This window comes from Chelmon rostratus, chromosome 9, assembly GCF_017976325.1.
Source record: "Chelmon rostratus isolate fCheRos1 chromosome 9, fCheRos1.pri, whole genome shotgun sequence".
NCBI classification, from domain to species: Eukaryota; Metazoa; Chordata; class Actinopteri; order Chaetodontiformes; family Chaetodontidae; genus Chelmon; species Chelmon rostratus.
Window position 1 is genome coordinate 13,735,486 of NC_055666.1, and position 24,615 is coordinate 13,760,100.

General features: G+C 43.2%; 2 protein-coding genes across 2 annotated transcripts; one reads left to right on the forward strand and one right to left on the reverse strand.

Annotated features, from left to right (window-relative positions):
• Positions 1-211: 211 nt before the first annotated feature.
• Positions 212-7,669, reverse strand: dele1 (DAP3 binding cell death enhancer 1). Its single transcript, XM_041944382.1, has 12 exons — positions 7,475-7,669; positions 5,543-5,660; positions 4,979-5,081; positions 4,105-4,249; positions 3,677-3,919; positions 3,483-3,565; positions 3,273-3,366; positions 2,985-3,127; positions 2,713-2,871; positions 2,083-2,175; positions 1,475-1,634; positions 212-1,322 (listed from the first exon to the last, which is right to left on the reverse strand). Exons 1-12 carry the CDS (start codon positions 7,503-7,505, stop codon positions 1,078-1,080), a joined length of 1,617 nt encoding a protein of 538 aa, XP_041800316.1. The 5' UTR covers positions 7,506-7,669; the 3' UTR covers positions 212-1,077.
• Positions 7,670-12,548: 4,879 nt separating this feature from the next.
• bicc2 (bicaudal C homolog 2) lies at positions 12,549-23,991 on the forward strand. Its single transcript, XM_041944508.1, has 19 exons — positions 12,549-12,816; positions 13,980-14,026; positions 14,406-14,475; positions 14,626-14,705; positions 14,901-15,062; positions 15,469-15,522; positions 15,758-15,973; positions 16,091-16,342; positions 16,523-16,654; positions 16,950-17,139; positions 17,872-18,005; positions 18,101-18,306; positions 19,190-19,295; positions 19,834-19,873; positions 21,607-21,769; positions 22,606-22,820; positions 22,912-23,072; positions 23,300-23,399; positions 23,514-23,991. Exons 1-19 carry the CDS (start codon positions 12,549-12,551, stop codon positions 23,642-23,644), a joined length of 2,727 nt encoding a protein of 908 aa, XP_041800442.1. The 3' UTR covers positions 23,645-23,991.
• Positions 23,992-24,615: the final 624 nt, after the last annotated feature.

A 24,615-nucleotide genomic window follows, 5' to 3' on the forward strand; every position in this document is an offset into this window, starting at 1 on the left:
CTCTGCGCCAGAGGATCCCGGAGCGGCGCGGCGCTGTGGAGCGCTCTCACAAGGCCGACCAATCAGAGCCGGGGACGCAGGACGCTCGGCGAGCGGAGGAGACGCAACCACAATAAATCTACCGGTGTTATTTTGCAACTCAGGTAATGAAATCACACATCATCGGAGCCTGACGTCATGAAGAAATATGGTTTATAATGCTGCACATGATCACATCTGTCCCTGGAACACACTTCCTGTTCTCTGTAGATAAATATTGTATGAGGATGGACTCAAAGTGGTCCTAAAACTAATGAGGTTACCATGTGTGAAGTTATTTAAATACAGAGAGAAGAATACACACTGTAGGAGTTACTGCTTAATTAAAATGACTGTGAACACGGACAGATTACAATACTTGTAATTACTCATGAGTGAACTTCACTGCTAATTACAAAGTAACCACACAGCCATAAAATAGTATAATTTTACTTGTGCGTAGGACAGTAAAACATCATCTCAGTGTATCATGATTCACTGTGGCATGTGTATAGTTAACAGGCTGAACTATGACAAAACATGTAGTTATTTCCTTTTTCTACTCTGAAGTTGTTTTTATGCAATGACAGTCACTGAAGGTTAAAATATGGCGGTAATGTAAAGCACTTTGCCAGACAGTTTGCAGCAGACAAACATATAATATACCTCTTTTTATGTCATTAATCCCACATTAGTTGGGAGAGAAACAAATCAACACCCTCTCACCCTACCCAAAGGCACCTGGATAACATTTCTTTACCCAAAGGAGAACTTAAGTTACAGAAAACTCAGTGCTATAAAGAAACAAATAATAGAAAAGCTTACACCCCATTCAACACATAATATTGTAAGACCAACAACTCTTTCTGACTTATAAAAAACCTTTAACATGTAACATGTCCACACTCACATATTTGATCAAAGTATAAAATCCATTCCCTCTCATCCAGCCTTCACAATATATACACACCTAACACACTTGGACATTTCTCCTCTGGTGAAGATACATTCACACTATGAAATACATTCCTCAGTTTGGCCCGGGCCGCCTCAGGATAGCTATCCTATCCCTACGGTCCATTGGCAGGTTCCTCCCTCAGTGCTGTGGGGATGGAGGTGAAGAGGTGTGGAGGACAGCGTCGGGGACTCACACAGGGACCCGGTGCTCCAGGAGTGAGGCAGGAGGGGAAGCATGATGGTGGAGGGAGGGATGCGACCGGCCAGGGAGGAGAATGGCTGCTGGAGCCAACGGTCGGCCACAGAGAAACATGGAGCTGAACGGATGGAGCGCAACACTGCGTCTTCTGCAGACAGAGGAGAAATCAATCACTCATTCTCACAGATATTACCACTGTTGTCTTGGCTCATTACAAGCTTATCACATGCAGTGCCATCGCTGACAAATGCAGAAAAATATTATGACTAATACAAATGTGAACAGAGCATGTGTGCTTACCCTTACTGTCTGTGCGATTAGGAGGCGTCAGTAAGCTCTTAGCCTGCTTGTTGCCCGCTCGAGCAGCTCGTTTGTAGTATTCAATCGCTGTGCTCATATTCTGCTGCACCCCAAAGCCGCTCTCGAAGCACTGACCAAGGAACAGCAGGGCGCTGTTGTCCTGCACACAAATGAACAAAAATGAACTGGTGATTTTTTTTCCTTTGTCATCTTCAAGAACAATCTTCTACATGTGCAAGAACTTGACTTGGTGGCATTTGCAACTTAATGTTACACATTACAAGCCGACACCAGGGACTTACACAGACATAGTAGTACGAGCAGATGACTGAAGATGTCACTATTAGAACAGTCAGTATGGCTCTGTGTGACTCAACACTTGGACTGTAGCTCTTAAGTGATTTGAAGTGAGAGTAAGTGACAGAAAGCCGAAAAAAACATGTAAGCAGGGATGTTTTACAAAACAGCTGTGAATATCAAAAAGCAGAAGATGGTGGGGATATTCTGTTTCCTAATGAGAAATGACTGAGCAGGTACTCTGGGAGGGGAGGAAACCTGAGCGATGAAGCCATAGATAAGGCTCCAGAAGCATCTAGAAGGGCACTCACTCCGCTCTCTGCTGCCATCTTCAGGTACTGGACCGACTTGCTCCCATCTCTCACCGGCTCCTGAGCGTAGACTGAGGCCAGACAGACCTGAGCCTGGGGGGGGGGGGGGGGAACAGAGAGTGGGTTCACACACAAAGTAATCCAGCATATATAAGGTAGATATAAGGTCCAGGTTGTAAAAAACGAAAGTTATCCTTTAATGTCGTAGTGTCTTCATTTTTCAAGGTTTAAGACTGATGCACTTCTCACTCTTCTAACAAGTTATGTATAATTGTTCTTTTCACAGCAGACGTTTTGACAGGTCAAAGTAGGAAATGCACAGGTGTTAATAACATTAATGATGGCTCTGTTCTATTCAAACATTCTTATAAGTCATGACAGTGTGACGGTCAGCCAGCATGAAAAAAGCAGGACCCTGTATCTGAAGGAGCTAAATGGAATTCAGCCATTGTTGATTTGATTATAGATGTCTGTGCTTTTCCAACTGTGACATGACAAAATGTCTTCTTTAAATGGTCTGTATAAAGGTAAGTTCTTAAATGACTAACACAAAGAAAAGCATTATGTTCCAAAAAATAGAAAAAGGTAACACATCCCAAGTTATGAAGTCGAGGAAGACAAAATACTCACCTTGGTGAGTCCAGCTGCAGCAGACTGTTCCAGTAAGCTGATCGCCATGTTCAGCTCCTCTAAACTCTGGTGCCCCCTGCTGGTCAGGAGCAGCTTTGCATAGCGGTACTGAGCCTGTCTATGACCCCCTATTGCTGCTTTCCAGTAGTAACACAGAGCCTTAAAAAGAAAATAAATGACAATAATCTAAAGTATGATTTCTGATATTGGAGAGGAGTAAGTATGATGATTCTCACAGTGCCTAAGAATGAAAGTGCCGTCTGGATTCTCACCTTCTCTTTGTCCTTGCTGACTCCTCTGCCTTTCTCGTAGCACACACCCGTGTTAAACTGGGCCTTGCTGTATCCCTGCTGAGCTGCAGCTACAAAACATGTAAAAGCTTCCTCGTAGTTTTTACTCTTGGCGCTTTCTAGACCTGCCATAAACACAGAGGCGAAGATATTAGTTGTGGGCAGAGGGAAACAACTGTTCATTTTGGGAAAAAAAAAAGACATTTGGGTGGCATATAATGCATTTTAGTGAGTAGGAAGAATAGTGCGATAATTTGGTGTCATCATTACCAATGATGTTGAGGATGACAGGAACGCTGGTGTCTCCCACATGTTTGAGGTTCAGTGCTGCTCCTGCCAGCCTCTCTTCACCAGACAACATGTCCTGAAACCAAAGAAGAGGACAAAGAGCAACAATCAAGTTTAGATGATAGGTCAGTCAGTCCTTTGCTGCTTTATTTAAAATAAACTTCACACAAACTAAAGAAGGTAGACTTTCACCTTATCATTAGCATCTTCTGTCTTGGTGTTGTCTTGATTGGAATCATTCTGCAGAGGACAGGATGCTGACAGAAGTGATTCCTCTGCAAGTTAGGCAAGAGTAAGGCAACAAAGAGTAAGTTAACTACATTTTGAGAAAAAATACTGTTTTTAAACATCCATAAACTATGACTAGTGCAGACCACAAAACGAACCAGAAACAGAAGAATCCTGGTTCAGGAGCACCCTCTGTTGTTCAGAGAAGGAGCAGTCAACAGTCAGATGGTCCTGCTCACTAATGCTGTGAAGATTGGCGCCACCTGTACTACTACTACTGCTGCTGCTGCTGCTGCTGCTGCTGCTGCTCTGAGCTGGGCACTGGGCTTCATTCTGAATCTCTGGCACCCCCTGCAGACACAACACACTCCTTCCTCTGGGCAGGACATCATGTTTAGACACTGGAGAACCCAGACAGACACAAAGTCAAAATTTTATTCACACAAGATTAAAAGGTCAAAGGGGGAGATGATTAAATGCCTGTTGTTTAAATTCATCTTGGCAATGGATGTCATCAGTTAATGTGATAAGAGGTGAACTATCAGTGGGCCTATAGCTTAGTTAAAATAATGAGATAAAGACTCACAGATCTCCAGCAGGATGCGGTAGCCACACTTGTGCAGGGTGGAGGTTGCTGTTGGGCCTCCAGGGATCGTGCTTGGCTCCGTGCTCGATGAGAGCTGGGAGTGGATCTTCCTGCACATCTGCATGAACAGAACTGCTGCAGTACCCTGTAAAGAAACATCCACTGTCATAACTGTCATGACAACATGGGATGTGACGTACACTGCTTCTGCTCCCACATACTGTATATACCAGCAATGGCCAACCATGCCACTGAGAGCCAAGAGTCTGCAGGTTTTCATTCCAACCGAAACTCAACACACTGATAAGCCCTACTCTAAGAAGATGGGAAAAACTCACAAGTTTGTGTGTTTAACATGCACACAAAAAATAAGCTATGCAACCAGGTATGAAGAAAACAACACATTCATGTAACTGTACTAATCTTGTCACATCAGCATCTGTGTGAGACTGGTTGGGATAAAAACTTGCAGACTGTTGGCTCTCCATGACACACTGTTGGCCAGCCCTGCTGTATACTTTAAAAGAGGTTAGTGAGAGAGGCCACTGGGTGGTGCTAAAGGAATGGATCAGCTAGTTGAAGCTTCATGTGCAGCATCACACTTTCAGAGGTGTTAAACAGTTGTTTTAGCAGCTGTTCATTTTGTTATGTAGGTTGAAGTTGGTACTGTGATCACAGTTTGCTCTAAATCTATTCAATACTAATAGTTGTCAAATCATGCACAGAAGCCAGGCCATCACTACTTGTCCAGACTGTTTAAACCCTCAGTGAGCAGCCTCCTAACATCTGTCTTTAAATGAAAGACAAATTACAATAAACTGATGGCATCCAAAAAGTCACACTGAGCATACTGGTAAATGTAATAAAGACATACCCATCCCACAGCATCCAGAGCTGTGTAACGAGGAAGCTCAGCATAGTCAAACTGAAAGGTTCTCTGTTTCTTCCTCCTCTCTCCATCCTCTTCTTTTTGAGAGCTGAAAACAGCACAAATAAAATATGAAAATTATATATGTCCATTTCTATTTCCAGTCAGTGAATTAAGGCATCACAGAAATAATGTATTTAAGGCAAATGGCTTTGTTTCTCTTCCCTTGACTAACCCTGTGCATCCTCAGAGCAGATGCTGCTGCATGATGCAACCAGCTGAAAGGGCGGCAGCGAGTGCGCCACAGGCAGAGGCCAGGTTTAAAGAAGGGGTAAAGGAACAAGAAAGGATAGGGAAGAGGGTAGTCTCTGAGGTTTGACCTCAGTTCAAGCTCTCTTTTCATCAGTTGATAACATGGCCAGTCTGAGTTTGAGGGCAAAGAAGACATGAGATCAAAGTGAAACGCTCTATGCTTTTCTTTTCTATTTCTTCTTTCTTTCTAGGCTTTCTCATCAGATCTGGACAAAGTGTGAACAGAGAAAAAGATGGCGATGGAGGTGTGGAAAGTACCTGCTGTCAGAGGTGTGTCGAGAGGTGGAGAGGACAGTCGAGCTGTTGATGACCTCGTCCTCCACATGGTGGCTCTGGGGCAGTCGCAGTGGGGTGTTGCAATAGCATCGATGCAGAACTAAGAAGTGGTGAGGAGACAAAAACAGCGGGAATTAGACATTAATGTCAAGTTCTTGAATTTCAGGGACAGACAGGAGGTTGAGACTCTTAAGAACTATCTGACATGCTCCACAATGTCCTAATACATTCTTGGGACATTTCTTGGTAAGAACATTGTATACTTTGATAGAAAGTGCAGAGAAAAAAGGAGACTAAATCTGACACAGTTGTTTCATCTTAGTTTCTTTCATAGATTATAAGCGATTGTTGGGTTCTAGAGGAATTATCTCAAGAGAACTGCTTTATATAAACCCAAGTAAATATTAACTATTTAATAGTTTATTACTGGAAACATGATTCGCTCTAGATAACGCACAAGAACTAGATAACGCACTAGAACAAATGGGAATTAATTAACTCGGAGTGAACACTGTTTCACTTTCTCACTTTTCAGGAACCATTCTATGACTTTACTACTACTAATCCCTTAATTTCTAAGAAATTATAGGAAACTACGGAACATGTAAAATAAAATGACAGCAGAACATGCGCGGCAGCATTTCTGCAGTCCTGAAATTAAAGGTAAAGAATATGATACCTTTACCTCATGCAAGTGCAGTGGTAGGAACCCAAACAATGTGATTTGATTGGTAAACCACATCCTTTAGACTTAAACTCAACATTTGACACCTTTAACGATCAACCTCTTGAAATATGGGTCTGCCTCTCTGACAGTGCTTTAAACTGCTGTAAATCCTATATAACTGGTAGAAATTTATGTTAGTCTGGGATCATGGATCTCTGAAACATGTCTTGCTGTGTGGCATTGCACAAGGAAGCTGTCTTGGTCCCCCTACCATTTTCCTATACATGGTTCCATCAGGTCTCTTGTGAGCCATCTGAGCCAAATGGCCTATCATCTCTGACTGCCTGTTTGGCCTTAATACTGTTTGAGAAAAGTTGCCAAAGTAAGGCTGTACTCAACAAAAGCAGGATGCTGAGCATATGAGTCATGCTTTCATTATGAGCAGGCTGGATTATAGTAATGTCCTCTTTACTGGCCTACCAAAAATCATCATAGAAAAACTCCAGCTTGTTCAGAGCCTTTAAAAAAGACTTGGAAAAAAGAGCACAATACTGATGTTTTAGCTACCCAGCACCGGCTCCCCATTTCTTCTAGAGTTGATCTTAAGATCATTTTACGCACATACGAAGCACAAACACTTAACAGATCAGTAACACATATATAAGTAATGGAAATCAGCAATAACTAAATAAGAAATCACTGGCAAGCCAACTAAAACGTAATAAAATACATACAATAATTAGAAGGAAGCTAAATAAAGAATTCAAGTTCAGAGAAAATACAGATGAATCTAACACATAGATCTGCACACTGGACTTGTATACAGGTGTTTCGTGCAGGTAGTGTCAACATTATGTGTGTGTGTATTTCACACTGTAATGTGTGTACGGCAGCATTAATGTTACAGTTCAACCACACGAAGCATCTGTGTATTTTAGTCCCGTCAAAATGAACCGCGGGTCAGTAACAGGAGCTGACTTGGGCCAAATTACACAAGCTGACGGCTGCAGCTGCACCGACAGAGTTGAAACCAGAGACAAGTATCAAGGCTTCCAAGTAAGTCAACAGACTCCACTAGCTGTTAGCTAAACACAATGGACACCTAACGTTACGCTATAACGATAAACGACGTTTGTATCTCAATAAAAGCGATACTTGGTGATAACTAATAAGCGTAAAGAAACAACATGGCACTCGGGAAAAAGGGGGAGGAAGAGTTTCTCCAGCGTCAATGACATTTCTCTCACCTCTTCCAACAAAACCTTTAACTCTCCACATTGTTCGTCTTCAGGAGCAGCTTTAAGGGATGAATAATCTCCGAAAAGACATGTTTAGAGAGTGTCGTCTGGCCCCGTGAACAGCCACCGCGGCCGATTCTCGTCGTAGATTCACTCCAGCAGTTTGGCTGGCTGTAAATAAAATCTGTCACGCGATGTATTGGACGAGGACAAACCCGGAAGTGTCTCAGGTGACGCAACGGAGAAAGTTTGAAAAGGTGGTTTAGAGCCCCACAGCGCCACTTTGCGGTGTGGTGAGGAATGACAGCATCACAGTTGACCAGACTGCTGTGTGTGTGTGTGTGTGTATGTGTGTGTGCGCGCGTGTGTGTGCGTGTGTGCAGTGTTGAGGTGCACTGCGTGTAAAGTTTCAGTAATTCCAGCTCTATAACCAGGTCCGCGTCAAAACAGACAAAAACAAGCAAACAAAATAAGAACAAAGAAGTGCCTTGAATATATTATGAACCGTGGAACAGCAGAAGAAAAATAACTTATGATACATAGAAGCTTCATACATTATCTGGATTACATAATAGGATATCAATCAGACATAGAATGGGTGTAAATTACATGAATTGCTGCACCAATGTAGTTTTGCTATGCTTGTCTACATTTATGTATAACGTTTCTATTTATATTCATCTAAGGCCGTGTGTATTTATTTACATAAATTCCATTGTTGGCTATCTCCCGGGACTGCGGGCTGTTCAGATTTTTTTAAAAGTAAATCAGGGCTGTAGTGGTAAAAAACGAAAACAAAACAAAACAAAACATGGGTAAACTATAAATTTCAGTTGCCCTTCTTTGAGACCAGATATATATGAGACTAGAACCAGGGACACCAAATTCATCTATCTCTGTAAATATCAAATCATTGTGGCTAAATAATCAACAATCAATATTCAATTGTATATTATTTCATTTATTGGATTTCAAATGTAGACTGTCAAAGCTATTTACAAAAAAACCTCTGTCCCTGTAGCTCATTGCCTGCTTCTCTCTCTCTGTACACAAATGCATTCATTGTTAAAATGGGCAAATTAACATCCAGCCAGCATCATTAGAAATGTTCCAAATGTAAACATTAGCATTCAGATAAGTAGCATAAATCAGTGCCGAACAGGCCTAACACAAGTCAGAAAATCTTGCAAACTAATTAAGCTCATCAGGCTTCACACTTGAAAATAAAAACTAGTGTCATGCATATGTATGTGTTAATCTTACTAACTGATAAACAAACAACCATTTGCAGCCTCTTGCCGTGGTATTTTCAGAGTAACTGATGAATGTCCATGCTGGCGGGTGTGCGCACATGCCGCAGCACTTTAATGTCATTAGCCTGCAAGCAACGAGGTCACGGTGTCCCCCGGGGAGGGGATGGCCAACAACTTTACACGTGACATTGCAGTGGTTATTAGGGTAGTCACTTCAACAAGAAACAATAATCTGTGATATTTGTCCTGTGTGCTTAAGGCTGCACACTGAAATCTCACCACATTTCAAGGCTATCATGCTGAAGAGAACATTATTTTCTTTATATTTAAGTAGCTATCATTCCCAAGGTGTGAGACAAAGGCTAAAAAATAGTGTTCTAACACCTACACTGAGAAAATGCCCACTGTGCTGCATAATAAAAGACAACTAAACAGGGCTCCACTAGAGTCATGTTTTATTTGCAGAAACAGAAGACAAAATCAGCCAGCGTTATACACTGCAGTACGTACAATTTCAGTACATTCAATGTTAGTATCCAAGCCCACAGTCTAGTGGCTCAAACTCTAACATAATTTAACCATCTAAAAGTGAAAAACAGATCCTTATTGCTATGATGATGATTCATTTATGATACAAATTAGTTTATGTTATACAACGCAAATATGCTCCAGGCTTTAGATTTTCAAAATCAAGTTTTCTCTCAAACCACCTGAATCACAATATACTGAAAGATTACGATGGAATATTTGCCCGATGAGGGCAAAAGTAAACTGTCTACTGCAGCTCTGATTCCCAAAATCAATACAAAATCAATAATTTGTAGAGATTCAGCTCACTGAGGGAAGCAATGCTTAATTTGCAAATGTCATGAATAAGGCATGGAGACCACCAGGCTGCATGATGGTGTCTTTATCAAAAATTAACCAATGTTTTGCCTTTAATTCCTACACTTCTTGCGTCTGCAGCGCTTCTCTCACATACACAGTTTCTCTGAGGACACATGAATGTTTGTTATATCTAGTTAACGTTTCTCAGGGCCAGCTCAGTTCTGAGTGTAAATGTGTAATGGGCTGTGAGGCAGTGTAATGAATAAGGAGACTGTGTTTTAACCATAAAAAAGTGGTACTATCTATCTATCTATCTATCTATCTATCTATCTATCTATCTATCTATCTATCTATCTATCTATCTATCTAGATAAATGAAGGGATTGCTCATGGGCTCAGGCAGCAGGTGATTTAGTAAACTGTACAGAGCTCATCAGTCACTCTGCAGGACGGTTTGGCTTTTCTTTCCTCTGCCCATGGGTCAAACAGTGACGCACGCTCAGACTCTTACTGGAAACACACACTCTTCCAGTCAGACGGGGGCTTAACGGGGGCTGGAGGGAGTAGATGTGCGGTTGTGAAGACAGATTAAACTTGGAATAATTCACTCCTTGACCAGTTTCCATGGTGACACAGTCATCATGTCTTTCACTTACCATCCTCCTCGGGCGAATAAGTCTAGCCTGCAGTAGTTGGTAATGTTAGCGAGATCTATGCACTGCCAAATAATGTTTGCTGATTCGCCTGGGGCCAAATTTGTCTGGGCAATATGGAAAACACAGAGTTGAGCTGGAAACAGAGTCCCTCTAGAGCTGACTAATTGAGCAGTTTGTTTTTGCCCATGTTTCAGTCTGTGCTCGAGTTCTCGAGTTTGAGAAATTTAAAGCACGGAGGGGACTTCATAAATGCTAAGCAATTTTTGAAATCTCATTTGCTCATTTTTGGTAACTTTTAAAGCATTTCTCCCCTGTCACTGGAGTGGATGACTTTCTGGCTGCCTGCTTGCTAGCAGACAAACTGTAGGCAATGGGGCAATAGGTGCAAACACTGAAGGCAGGGGTGGAAAGGAACTAAGCATATTAACTCAAGTACCCTACTTAAACACAGTTCAGAGGTAAATGTTTCATTGAATGCTACTTTATGCTTTTCATTCACTGCATTTATCTTACAGCTGTAGTTACTCTTCATATTCAGATTTTGCATAATAGCATACATTAAGGCTCAAAAGCTTGGAATCGCCTGTCACAAAAGATGGCTCAGAGGACTACTCTTTTTGAAGGGTCTTTTATGCTTTTAGACTGTAAAAAGTCATCTTAACATTTTTTTATATTAAGGGTTTGCAAGAACGTTTTGTACATGGTAAACAAAGCGCTGCACAATAATTCAACCAGACTGGAAACTGAAAGGCAAGGAGAAAAAGATTCCTCAGAGCAACAGTTAAATGAGAATCTAAGAAATCATCTGTTACTGGTGAAAGAAATTGGAAGTTCAGCGACAAAATCTGTGCAGATTTAAAAGGATCAGGTTCCTGTTTCAGTGTCAAATGCAGCTGAACATACTGTGGACCAACAAATCACAGTTTAAACCTATTCAATCTAACCACTGAGTAGACTGCAGAGAGCCCAGAGAAAAACAGGTTCCCAAAATATCTTTGCAAGCAAGTTGTCTTACTATAGTTGTGAAATCCAGACAAGACTTCATTAGGATGTAGATATGTGCAAATATGTAATTAACATGGTGCAACAGCTGTTATGAAAAACTGTGTGTTCCTAAGGAAAAATCTGTGTTTCTACAACTACATTTTTTCACTATTGAACTTTACTACCATCTGCTGGAATTTAAGATGTTGATATTGACATTTAGCCCACCGAGGACAAACGCTCAATATTGCAATGCCAACGAAAGTGAAAAATAATTAATGTATCCACCCCCTGATTTGGATCTGCTCTAAAATGTAATGAGTTCTTCCTCGGCCCATGCTACACCCTTCCACCAAGTTTCAAAGCAGGCTGAAAACACAACTTCCTTGGCCGAGGCAATAAATATGAGAAAACTCCCACACAATGTCTGTCTTATAGTGTAAGTTCATAAATATTCTATCAGTGAGCGAGACAGTGAGTGGATGTCTATGAGTTGTCAGTGGTGACACCTGAGAGTGACTTCCAATCTAAACCTCTCAGATGGTTTCATTTCATTGTTCAGGTCGTATGTTTACATTGTGTTTGGTACTTTAACTTAATGAATGATATGAGTACTTTTATCATCACTGTTTGAAGGGTGTTTTTTTAATCCCTAGCATTGTTGCAAGCTCCCCCTTCACTCAAACACCACACGCTCACTGCTGCGATACACTCCTCCACTCCCTCCACCCAACCTCTGGAATCTCAAGCCCTCGCACTTCTCATTCAGAGGAAGGGGAGGGAGGGCAGACATGGACGGACGTGTGGTGGAACCCAACTGGATGACCCCTTTATTTTGTTAGCTGTGTTTGCTGGTGTGAGGATGGTTTTCAGGGTTGTCAGGATGTGTGTGTGTGCGTGCGTGTGTGGGTGAGATGTGTATCTTGTCTTATCATAGGCCTTGACTATCTATCCACATAATCTGTGGCCGTTGAACTGAGGATTACAGAGGATTTGTTCGAAGCAGAGTGAGCCTCAGGCGGCGTTGTAGATTTTGTTTGTCTGCCTGGAGCCCATCAGATAGAGGAAACACGGCCTGTGTTAGAGTAAAGAAGTGACTCTCCTTATATATCCGTGCAATGCGAGGCCATTGCAGCAAATCCTTCAAGCCTCACACAGCTTGAAGAGAAAGAGAGAGAGGGAGAGAGAGACTTAGATTTGTGTACTAAATTAAGTGAAGGGGGCGGGGGATTTAAAGAAAAGGCACAGGGGGGTGTTTCTTGCCCCTCTCTCCCCTTTTCTCTGTCCCTGCCGGTCTCCTTGGTCACACACATGCACACGTCCTCACGCACACACAAACACTGACGAGGGCTCAGTCCTGCTATGGCCACCGCCGCCACCACCGAGGAGAGCGCTCCGGTCCCGGCCACCGCAGCACCCCAGCAGCCTGACTTGGAAAGTAGCGTAGAACCCGGCTCAGCAGCGAGGCCTGAGCCCAGCGAGGCCCAGCGTCACAGAGAGGAAAAAGAGGATGAGGAAGAGGAGGAAGGGGGGCCGGGGCAGGAGAACGCAAGAGGGCAGAGTTTGGACCCGGAGTGGGTGGAGGAGAGGTTCAGGATCGACAGGAAGAAGCTGGAGAACATGCTGTATGGTGAGTGGGCTGAGATGTGCCTGAGCTCCAGGCTTTTCCGCCGGCACTGACTGCATTCTCACGTTCTTCCCCCCAAGCTGCTTTTTCTGAAAGTTATTCTGTGTTTGAAGCCTTCCTGTGTGCTCTTCCTCACAGCCTCTGTTATCTCCCTGACCCCTTGTGTCTGTCAGGACCTCCAGCTGGCTGCGCCCTTGTCGTCACCATCAGTATAACTGCCATCCACTAAACTCCTGTTGCTGTATCACCATGATTTATGACCTGCAATGGCTTATGCATTCAGAAGTCGCTTTTGCTATTATCATTCCTATCCAGGAGGCAGAGTTAGCTGCCTCTGTTAGTTATCGATGCCTGGCAGGTTTATGACAAATGCCTCCCCTGTGTTACTGGGGAAACTCTCTCTGACAGCGTGCTGCTGCTGCAGATAGAGGCTGATGTTTGTCTGTTTGTCCTCACACACAGACTCCTGATGGGAAAGCTTGAGCGAATTCTGCTCTGATAACTGCGGCTTGTTTTAATGTGTGTGCAGGTGGGACTGTGCTTTTGCGGCTGTTTGAGCAGCCTCAGTCAGGCAGTAAATTCTGTATCTCATCCCTTTAGGTGATAATCTGTCTGACTGCACTTGAGACTTCACTCCGAGCGCTCAGCTTTTTTTTTTTTAATACACGTTCCCTCTCTTGATTCTGCAGTTGTAATTTAATTTTTTGGTCAAGTGGGAGGTCTTTGCGTCAGCAAATGCCATTGATGTGATTAGCTGTCTCTAGGCTAATTTGTGGTCCCCCCCTCCACCACCACCACCACCACCTTCTCTCTCCACCCCATACTGTTGTCTTCCCATTCCTCAGCTCTGGCCAGCGTATCCCATAGTGATGAGGGGGGTTGAGGGCGTTCCTGGGTCCCCCTCGTACCCTGTAAATGTCACCGTGGAGCGATGGCCTTTTAAAATTGTTTATGTTCCCGGCAACCTCTTGTTCCAGTTGGCAAATTTCAGCCAAGTCAACATTTAAGTGTTGACTTTACACACATGCTTGATATTGAACACTTGTGCGGTAAACAGAGGAATGTTGTGCTGTTGACCAAAAAGAACGTGACGCTGCAGGAATTTTGAAATGTGCTTTTATCTTTATCTGTCTGTTCTTTGTGTTTGCATGTCATGTGCCCCTCAGCTCCAAAGCACGGAGACGGTGAGACAGGAGAGGAGTTTTTCGAGAGAGTAAGTAGAACTCCGCACCGGGAAATATTTCATTCATGAACCGACATCTGACACAGAAAAGAAAAGCTGCTCCCCTCAGTGAAAGCCACCAATAATCACCAGTGCATAAAGCCTCCTGCTTAAATGTAGCTTACAGATCAGCGAGAGCATCCTTGTCACCATTTTCACATTTGTTCCACACTCTGAATCCATGATTACTGGTTTTATGGAGGTGATAATTGCAGTCTTTGAAATGCAGATGAGGCCTTGTATTCTTAGCGATCTGCTGTGTGTCTGGAAACGTTTATGTGTGTGTTCTGATTGTCTGCGTATCTCTGTGGCACACAATGACGGCCCCGTCTTTGTTTCTCCCTCCCTCCCATTGTTCGTGTTTCCACAGGTGATGAGAGAAACTGACACTCAGGTGAAATGGCCGTCCAAGCTAAAAATTGGAGCCAAGTCAAAGAAAGGTGACAAAGTCTTTGTATTACAGTGAAAATCAGTTCTCTGTGTTTCATCTCCTTCCTGTCGCTTGCTTTTCTGCTCCCACTACTGAATTTACCATTGGCCATTAACTGTGACAAACTAAACCATCTAAACTGAACTCCTATTACATCCAGATCCACATGTGAAGGTGGAGGGGAAGAGAGCCAATGTTTTAGAAGCCAAAAAGAAGATACTAGAAGTGCTGGAAACCAGGGTGAGTGTTTGAATTATTTGGAAAATCTTTTTGTTGTAAAATTTAACCTGTCGGAGGGAAAGACTCCGCAGCTTGGCTGGATCTTTTATTAATTTCTGCTTGTTCATGTTGAATACGCCCTCATGGACGCCTGAAGGCAACAAAATATTAAAAACGAATCTGCACAAATGACGCCACTGTTTATATGAAACCCAGGTGAACAAGGTGACTCTGAAGATGGATGTGGCCTATACAGAGCACTCCCACGTGATTGGGAAAGGTGGTGGAAACATCAAAAAGGTGATGGAGGTCACATCATGTCACATCCATTTCCCGGACTCCAACCGCCACAACGCGACTGGAGAGAAAAGCAACCAGGTGACACTAAGACAGCAGTTTACTGAGCCAGCAACTCCAGACATGTTTTTTACTGTAAAAACCACTGTGCTTTGACTAATACTGCTGATATGGCTTTTCCAATAAAAAGAATCTATCTTGTTAAAATCCTTAAAACTACATCTACTCCAGTCCTGAATCTATGATTATGTAAATATGAGTCATTTCAAAAGTACTAAACTGCTTCACAGGAGATGGACACTGGTCCAGGATTGGCTGCAATACTGCTTGTGATGTCACAAATCATGATCGCAAAACTCTTTATAACTGGATTTTCAATGAGCCTTCTGGTGTCAAACTCAACAATTTTTTTTTTGAGTGCAAGTGGAATTTAAGGAGCTAAAAACATCTCATTGAAAAGCCATCTCTTTCATTCAACTTGTCCCAGGTCTCCATTGCTGGGCCCATCGAGGGAGTGGAGGAAGCCAGGAGGAGGATAAGAGTGAGTGGTCAATGTACAATCTGAGCTGAGACTATAGATTTATATTTGTCTCAAAACTCAATTTCTTCTTCTCCTGTCAAGACACACAATCAATAGAGTGATTAATAGAATGGCTGGCATGAAGAAGACAGGTATATTTGTCAGAAGGCTGCTGTCTGTCTTTGTCACATCTCTTTATTTACCCCTCTCCATCACACTCTTTGCCTTGTTTTCCATACAATCTTCCTCGGCCTAGGACCTGCAGCCATTGTCCTTGACCTTTGACCTCCCGGTCAGCCTGGTGCCCCAGACTCTGCCAGATGCAGGCTCCCCACTCATCCAGCAGGTAGTGCAGACGTTGGGGGTCAATGTGACCTTTAGGGCCGTGCCACCTCATCCTCAGGCACAGCCCGCCTTCTATGAGAGCTGCTGCACTGTCTGGGGCCTGCAGGGTAACGCAGCTGCTGTCAAGGTTAGTGTCAAAGAGAGAGAGACATTTAATCCAGTTTACAGTTCATGCACATTAGAATAAGATCTAATCAATGCATATCATGTAACATAACATCACGTATACATCATTTTCTGGCAGAAGGCAACCTGCATCCTGATGGACCTGCTGCTGGGGTCGGAGGTCACAGGCAGTATGGTGAGCAGTCAGCTGGATGTCACTTCCCAGCAACATCTCTTCCTGCTGGGGCAGAACGGAGCTCACTTCCTGAGCGTCATGCATCAGACCCAGACTCAGATCATCCTACCAGACCTCAGTGCTCCCCAGAGCCCTCCATCACTGCTCATCCAGGGCAGCCCTGATGGAGTGTGTCTGGCTCGGCAGCAGCTCATGGTGCAGTATTGTCTTTGTTTAGAAAGAATTACAGTAGCAAGTGCATTTATTTGTTATCTATTTTTCATTCTTGTTTCTTGTGTCGCCAAGTGATCTTTATATCCTCCTTTGGAGCTGTAATAACAAAAAGTTTTATTTGTTGTTCTTTTACACTCTGTGTGCCTTTGTGTGCACATCCAGGACTGCCTGCCTGTGTGTTTGATGTTTGACATGCGTGAGGACGGGGAGGCAGATCCTTGTAAAATGGCTCAGATGATGCAAAACCTGGGAGTCTTCATCAGTGTCAAGCCCAAAGTGAAACAAACCAGCAAGGTACAATTTATCAATGTAGCTTTGCTGCTTTGTTATTGCCCCCATCTAAAAAGAAATGGTAATTTTGTTGTTTTGTTCCACCAGTTCCGGCTTTTTGAATTCACTTTCAATCTAGGACTACACAGCAGTGTTTGTGATTGCTAATTTAATACACGCTGGATTAAGAAGTGTCTCTTGAAATGTTTCTTGAATGTTCACTTTGATTTTGGATGAAAAACTACCCTGCCCTGAAGTCTCTCATGCTGTGTTGTGTTGAATACTGATGCAAAACTCTGTATTGGTGTATATTTATCAGTCAGTGGTGGTGAAAGGTCTCGAAAGGAACATCTCCTGTCTTTATGAGGCCCGGCGTCTGCTCCTGGGCTTGGATTCCTGCGAGACTGCTAAGGTAACAGAGATGACCCCTGACCCCATGTTAGCTGGCAGCGGGCTGACCAACTATTGGCTGAACATGTTGCTTCAGCAGCTTCGTCTCTCTGAGCAGGGTGAGCATGCACACATACGTGTATCAGTGTTGGTGTGATTCCATCCAAATGTCACTAAATTGGAAAGACGCTATGTTTAGAATTTAACATTTCCACCTTTGGCCAAAAAAGATAGACAGCAGCTACCCGGTCCTGTCCTCCCAGAGATCCAACACCAGCAAATACACTGCACCAATTTTCACTTCGATTGTCTAATTTTTCCACAAAGACCAGTGATGAAAAATAACTAAGAACTTGTACTCAGATACTGTACCTAACTCTGTGGTATTGCTATATTTACTCAAGTAAAAGATCTCACTACTTTTTCAACCACTGGCAAGAACATGTTCACTCAGGATAATTTGAAAATATTCACACAATAATTTGACACATATTGGTTTTCTTGGTTTTTGTATGTTATCTTGAGAGCAAAAGTAACTCTCTGTTTCCTCTAGGATTATCACAGCATGTTACTTCTGCTTCACACCTAATACTTTTTGTTTTGAGGTTTTCTGGTGAAGGAGAAAGAAGAAACACCATCATCACATATTCCAAATTCTGTAATCGATTCTGTAAATTGTGTAATCTCTCTTTACAGCAACTTTCTACATATTCTACATACAGTATTGCTATTCTTTTGGCCTTTTTGTGTGTTAAGTGTTTTTCTGTCATTTCCATTTGGGCGGTCTTTTACACACACACTTTCACACACTGTCATCTTTTACTCACTATCTCGTCCCCTCTTGCTGACAGGCTCTGTTCCTGCTCCCACCCCGGAGGCGCTAAGTGGTTCAAAGCCCCGCCCCTCCCCTCCACCAGGTCTCACCCCTCCTGCTGACGAGGGGAGGACAGGACTGAAAGGAACAGACAGCCGGCCACTGGAGAAGGTTTTTTCACTGTTTACAGTCGAACTGATATAAAACAAATCCTTCCTGATAGAGACATCTTGAAACCGAGCGCTGAATTCTCTCCTCTTCTTCAGATCCTAGAAAATGAGGACATGTCTGGCCAATCAGAGGATGAGAGCCCTGCGGTCGTGGTGGTGTCATCATCTGAGAAGTGTGATGCAGTCAGCAGTATCAGCAGGGTGGGATTGATGGACCGGAGGGGGAGTCTCCAGGGTCCTGAGATTACCAAGGTTTTTGTTCAGGGCAGACGCCATTCAACGGGGCAGGCGCTAACATACAGGTGAGCACACACAGATACAATCACCTGTTTTAGTCACTTCTGAGGGTGTTGTGATGACTTACCTTAATGTTAATCAGCACTGCAAAACTCAGTTCTCAAAAACAAGAAAATAAAACAATAAAATAGGGGAATATAAAGTAAAATAAGCAAAATTATCTGTCAACAAAACAGGAAAATTTGATATAAAGAAATTCTGACTTCGACAAATCAGTTTTGCACTTGACAGTGTTGCTCAAACAGCTATATTCTTGTTCTAGTTTCAAATATTTCGCTTTTCAGAACCAGTCAGAAAATCTCAGTAAGAAGTTGTACAAAAAAGCTTGAAACAAGTGAAATCCTCTAACATAAAAACTGCCTGGTAAGATGGTATACCTTGTCAGACAAAAAACAAGCATATTTCCTTGATTTAAGATATTTCTTCTTACTTAGATTTAACTTTTTGCAGTCTAAGTGTCATTCTAACCTAAACCAAAAACCAAATCATAACCCAAAAATAAATGGTTAACCTTGAGGGGACCAAGGTAAGACTTACTCACAATGACACACACACAGACACACAGACACACAGACACACACCTGCATGTGCCCAATCTGTCAAGGACACAAAACCACAGAAAAGGACAGCTTGTTGACCTCATCTATAGTTTGCTTTCTGCTGAGTCTCTGTCTCTGTGGTTCTCTGGATAGAAAAACTTTGTAGCACTGTGCCGTTGTAATGGAGCAGCTCTCCCTTAATGTGATCCTTAATTACAGAGCATCACAGCACTGTCTTTCAAATCCTCCTATCACATTGCTGCTGTTGCTAAAGAAAGAGTTCATAAGCTCACAACAGTTTAACCTCATCTCTCCATCTGTGTGTGTGTGTGTGTCCTGAATGTGCCAGACTGCTGAATGCAGAGATGGAGGGAGGGAGGAGTGAGCGGAGGAACAGCCTGAGGAGGGACGTGACACTGGCTCAGGATGTTCGCGCTGAATCATCCAAGGCTAAGGTGAGGAAGAACAGGAATTGTGGGTCAGTTTTCTTTTTTTGCCCCCACAGATTGGTGCTCTGCATCTATGGGCAACCTTCTTTAGCTGCAGCTTTATCTCACTAGAGAGACAATCAGGTCTTTTTGAACCCCTGAGAGACTTTTGACACTGACTGTGTTTAGTGTTTTAGAGACAATTACTTGCAGAGGAGGAGAGTGTATGAGAGAGAAAGAGGGGAAAGATTTAATGTCCTGCACATCAAACTGAAGATTGATTGAACATGACAGGAACGTTTTATTTGTGGTGTTATGTAACCGATTCATCCTCATGTCCCTGACCCCGGCGCAATTTGATTTTGAGAATCGATTTTTGTGTTTGCTTGCTTCCCTTCTTATTTGTCATCTCTCGCTCTCAAAGTTTACTGCATGGACGACTAACAAGTTTACCTCCAGCAGGAAGAGTTAGGTTGCCCCTGCCTGTCCTCAGTAACCAGAGGAAAAAACACAAATCAATTTCATGGATTATTTACCCACTCTATTTCCTGTTTGTGTTTTGTAGGATTATGACTATGAGAAGAAGAAACTGCTGGCAACCAGAGGTTAGTGCTGCTAAATGTTTAATATTTTTTCCCCCTGTCTTACTGTGGTATCAGCAGCTCTGCAAAGGCTTCTGCAACAACAATTAGGGCACCGTTAAGCAAGCATTTCTTTTTTCTATTGATCTATAGTTGTTGAATACTGCAGATAAATATATTACAAACACATTTGGCAGAGAAAATTGATCCTAAATTCTTTCTATATATTGTTTTGCTTTGTCAAACAGGCACTTAGACAACCAAGCTGTTGTTTTTGGAGCTGAACAGTACACATCCTGGAAAAGTACTTTAAATCAGATCTTCAAACAACATTAAATCAAGGGAATTATTTATTTTTCTGCAAAAGTGCACAAGTTTGGGTCATAATGTTGTTAAAATGTGATTTAATGCCATATGATTCTCCGGGCTGAAGTAGCCTTTTCAGTTTATTCAAGCATGTTATGGAGGGAATACATTAATATCCTGAGCGGAGGCAGGGGCTTGATAGAGGGGGCCCTATTTCAGTGCTGCTCACTGCCAAGACAACTGATGAAGGGGACCTGTTTATGGGCTTCACTGTGCCAAAGTTATAATAGAGTAGCACTGGCACTCCCACTTAATTCAGAGGGGGCAGATACACATTGCAGACAACACACATATGTACCGAACCACAGCTGTGCGTGCACTCTCGTACACACACATGCATGGACACGCACACAGGAAACACTGCCTCATCCATCATGCAGAATGAGAGATACAGGGAAGATCTGCAGCCAAATGGTACTAAATTCCCTTAGTGTTGCTTTATGGGATTATGAATTAGCAGTTTGAATGGGCCATCTGCCTCACAGTCATTAAGACACCCATATGCCAGTATATGAATGGGACATTTACTCACAAAAAACACACACATACACACACAAACGACCGGTTATAATCCTATTGATATCACAGTCTTTGGAGAGCTGTTACAGCTTTTATCACACACTCACACATGGATCCTGTTTCACTGCCAAAAGTGTGCCAGGGTCACTTGTTCGTCATTTGAGTGTGTGTATCTGTCTCAGTCTTAGTAATTTGAGTTTTATTGAGCATGCCGCATGCTGGCGAGGAGAAGCACTGTTTGTGATTCATTATTTAACACCTGAACCGAACTTGTCCAATTCAGAATATCAGAGGAGATGTGGAAAACCTGCATTTTCATGATGGACCGACTGTGGTTATGTGCACTTTGTATGTTACATCAATGTGCTATAGTTCAGATTTTTTAATTTACAGTGGATCAAAGTGGATTGCTCGTCGTGAATTATTGCTTGACTCTGCAGTTCCCCTCAGCACCACACAGACCTCCAGGTTAATGTCAAAAAAATTGAAAAATTTCAGCTGGATTTGTGCTTCACAATAACATTATCAGAGAAAAATAGGGTGTGTTCCTTGTTGATAGAGAGTGTACTGCATCCTTTCGAATTTTAATGCCTCATATTTTTTGTTCTTAGTAAAAGGCTCTAATACGCTACATGCACAGCACTAAACTGCAGACAGCTACTGCAGTTTAGTTAGTTAGTTAGTTACTAGCTGGTGAACTTTTAGCATCATTGAGCCAGATATATCTCTTAGGAGTTGATGGGGAGGAACAGCTGAAAGAGGAGTAAATATTGGATTTACATTCACCAAGTGGCCAGAAACATGACTCTAAAATAAACGCTAATACTACATGACATGATAAACCTTCCCTGTGTTTGTATGCTTGATGTCAGCTATGCAGAGGAAGCCTGTGGTCACAGAGGTCCGGACGCCCACAGACACCTGGAGTGGCCTTGGCTTCTCCAAGTCCATGCCAGCCGAGGCCGTCAAAGAGCTGCGCAACATCAGCCGACGCAGCTACAAACCCTACCTGAGCACCATCAATAGCCAGCATCAGGTACAAATGAGCATCATAATTTGATGTCTGGTTTGACTAACTGAAATAGAATTGACTTCCACTCTTAGCATGGTTCATTTTGATTGTCCATTTTAGCTTAAGCTGGCTTGATTTTGAGGGGACTTGCTGAATTCTTTTGAGCTGCCAAAGATGTTTCTTGCTGCAGTGCGGTGAAACAAGCACCCCTGTTGCGTCTCATTTACTGGTATTGCCCCCTAACAGTTTAAAGCATTTATCTCACTGTGTGGTAAGTACTACCAATTTGTACGCTCAATTACCTGGGGTCTGATACTATCGCCTCAGTCAACACAGTCACTCCTCAGCAACCTGTTTACCTGAGCTGCTTCAGCTCATCTCCCCGGCTTTTAAAAAGCCTCCTGAACGGCTGCTCTCTGACTGCTCGGTAGCCAGCAATGGAGAAGCAGACTCGCTTAGGTTAATAAGAGCAAGAGTCATTCCTCCGACGAGTTCAATTTTCTTCTGAGGCCCATGCAGCTGGGAGGAAGCACACACTATGCCCTCCGCATTGATAATTTCCTAAGGGAGCGCTGCGATCCCAGGTCAGCCAAGGGGGGCAAATGAGCTGGTTAAGAAACATGATTAATCGCCTTTCTTATTAAATCTTTGGATCTATGCATATTATGTCCTCTGAAACCTTCTGCACACAAGAGCATTTGTGATCACTTGTCTCATGACCTCTAGCGCTGACAAAGAGAAGAGAGATGAAAGAAGGGGGTGGCGACAGAAGTACAAGGTGCTGCTGTGAAATGTTGGCAGATGAAAGGAACACCAGTTAATTTTTAATACCGTCACAATGTCTCTCTGTCTCCTTCCTGTCATGTGCTGCTCAGACGGGGAAGGTGTATAACGGGAGTGACTCGGAGAACTGGAGGGACAGACGTGGATCTTCCTCCATGCCCATCTCCTCCTCCTCCTCCTCCTCCTCTTCCTCCTCCTCCCCCTCCTCACCCCCATCCACCTTCTCCTCATCCACCTCCTCCTTCCCTGCATTTGCATCCTCAGTGAACAGGAGCAGAGACGACAAACCGCGTAAGTCCTACCTAAGTGTGTTTTTAAGCTCTACAAAACAAACTGGGCCACTTGTAACCTTTTCCTCTGCACTTTGGCTTCTGATGTTTAGCGGACGGCTTCCCAAGCAGCTACTTTGAAGGTGTGTGCTCGTCAAGGAGGGCGTCAACCTGCAGCCAGCGGAGCCCCTCCCCTCAGTTGACAGATGACCTGCCTGAGCTGCTCAGCCAACTTGGCCTTCTTAAATACATCGATGTGTTTGAACAACAAGAGGTAAACGTGTGTAGAGGCTTGCAAAGAATCATTTTCTGAGTGCAAACATATACATTTTCATCATCACTTACACATGAAACCGGTTTTCAGTTGGGTGGGCTGAGAACTTGCTGCAGAGAAACACACACATACACATAAAAAAAACAAGCACACACATGTCCCCCGGCCAAAAGTGATATGCATTATGAATGAGCATCATGATGCAACTGCTATCTGTACTCATCCAGATTGACTACCAGACATTCCTCACTCTGTCTGATGAAGATCTGAAGGAAGTGGGTGTCTCCACCTTTGGAGCCAGACGCAAGATGTTACTGGCAATTTCAGGTGAGAATCTGATGTCCTAGTTTGGACTCAGATCTGCTTCTCCATCTGTTAGCGTGGCAGGTGGCGTGTGCCTCCTCTCGTGAAAATGATCAAGTTATTTATCTTCCTATCCAGACCTGAATAAGAGCAAGAGGAGGCTCTCAGATACGCCCGCAGTGAAGTCTGGCTACCTGGAGGGCGGCGCTAGTGGTCGACTACCACGAATCAGGGATCTCGAAGTTGCTGCTCAGAGTAATCGCTGGTGAGAGGAGGCCAGCTCTGAGCTCCATCTGATCGATGTGGGACTATTCAGCCTCTGAAAAAGTACAGCGCAGAGGTCAAACCTGCTTGTTATTTACCGTGAAACCATGGATAAGTGTGAAGTTGGCCTGAAGAGCAGCAAACATTTGAATCCAGTGCCTTTAATCTACAGCCATACCCCAAAGCTTTTTATACAAAATCAAGACAAGGAGGTCTTCCCTTCCAAACCTCTGATCCTCCAAGAAACACAGTGTATAAAACACAAATGAACACGAGATATTGACCCTTTGTGGTGTCTTTTATCATCATAAAGTGCCTTTCTTATGCAAACTCACTCCTATGCTTTGATCATGTTCGAGTCCATGTTAACCACAACATTTATGCAATTGTAAATAGATTTTTGCAAAAATAAATCACATTGTGCTGTGATAGCGATGATGAATAAAATGTTGCTGTCAAGGTTTATGCATAGGCTATATTTTTTGGAATCTTTTATGCGAGATTTGACAGGACAATAGGGGAGCAAGAGAAAAATGGTGGATGACATGATAAGTTCCTCAGCTAGACTTCCTCAAGGGCATTTCAATTATATGGTGAGCGCCTTAACCCCCTAAGCCACCAGGGCTCCCCTCAGAGCAGCATCTTTCATTCAAAGCCACATGTAACCAGCCACAGAGTGAAGTGGTCCTCTACTCAAAGCAAGGCTCAGGCCACTAGAGGGCAGTGGTGCCACACACTGCGTTTAGAAATTCAAGTCACATTTGTGTGGGGTGAAAAATAATGGATTTCTTTGAGGAAGAAATGCAGCAACAACAGCATTAGAGCTCCTGGTGGACAAGGTGGAGTTGGCTTTGAAATATACAGTAGCGACGATCAGATAAGGGACGAAATGAATTAGAAAAGCCAAATGGGTGAATACATTTATTGGTGTGAGGGTAATGTGACACTCCTTTTAATGTGGTTCCGTCTTGCCTGA

Excerpts from the sequence above, each read along its gene's own strand:
- bicc2 (XM_041944508.1), top strand. The coding sequence starts at position 12,549 with ATGGCCACCGCCGCCACCACCGAGGAGAGCGCTCCGGTCCCGGCCACC. Across the intron at positions 15,063-15,468 it reads CTGGAGAGAAAAGCAACCAG|GTCTCCATTGCTGGGCCCAT; the intron begins GTGACACTAAGA and ends AACTTGTCCCAG. Across the intron at positions 15,974-16,090 it reads GTAACGCAGCTGCTGTCAAG|AAGGCAACCTGCATCCTGAT; the intron begins GTTAGTGTCAAA and ends ATTTTCTGGCAG.
- dele1 (XM_041944382.1), bottom strand. The coding sequence starts at position 7,505 with ATGTGGAGAGTTAAAGGTTTTGTTGGAAGAG. Across the intron at positions 5,661-7,474 it reads TAAAGGTTTTGTTGGAAGAG|TTCTGCATCGATGCTATTGC; the intron begins GTGAGAGAAATG and ends ACCACTTCTTAG. Across the intron at positions 4,250-4,978 it reads CTCTGGATGCTGTGGGATGG|GGTACTGCAGCAGTTCTGTT; the intron begins GTATGTCTTTAT and ends GTTTCTTTACAG.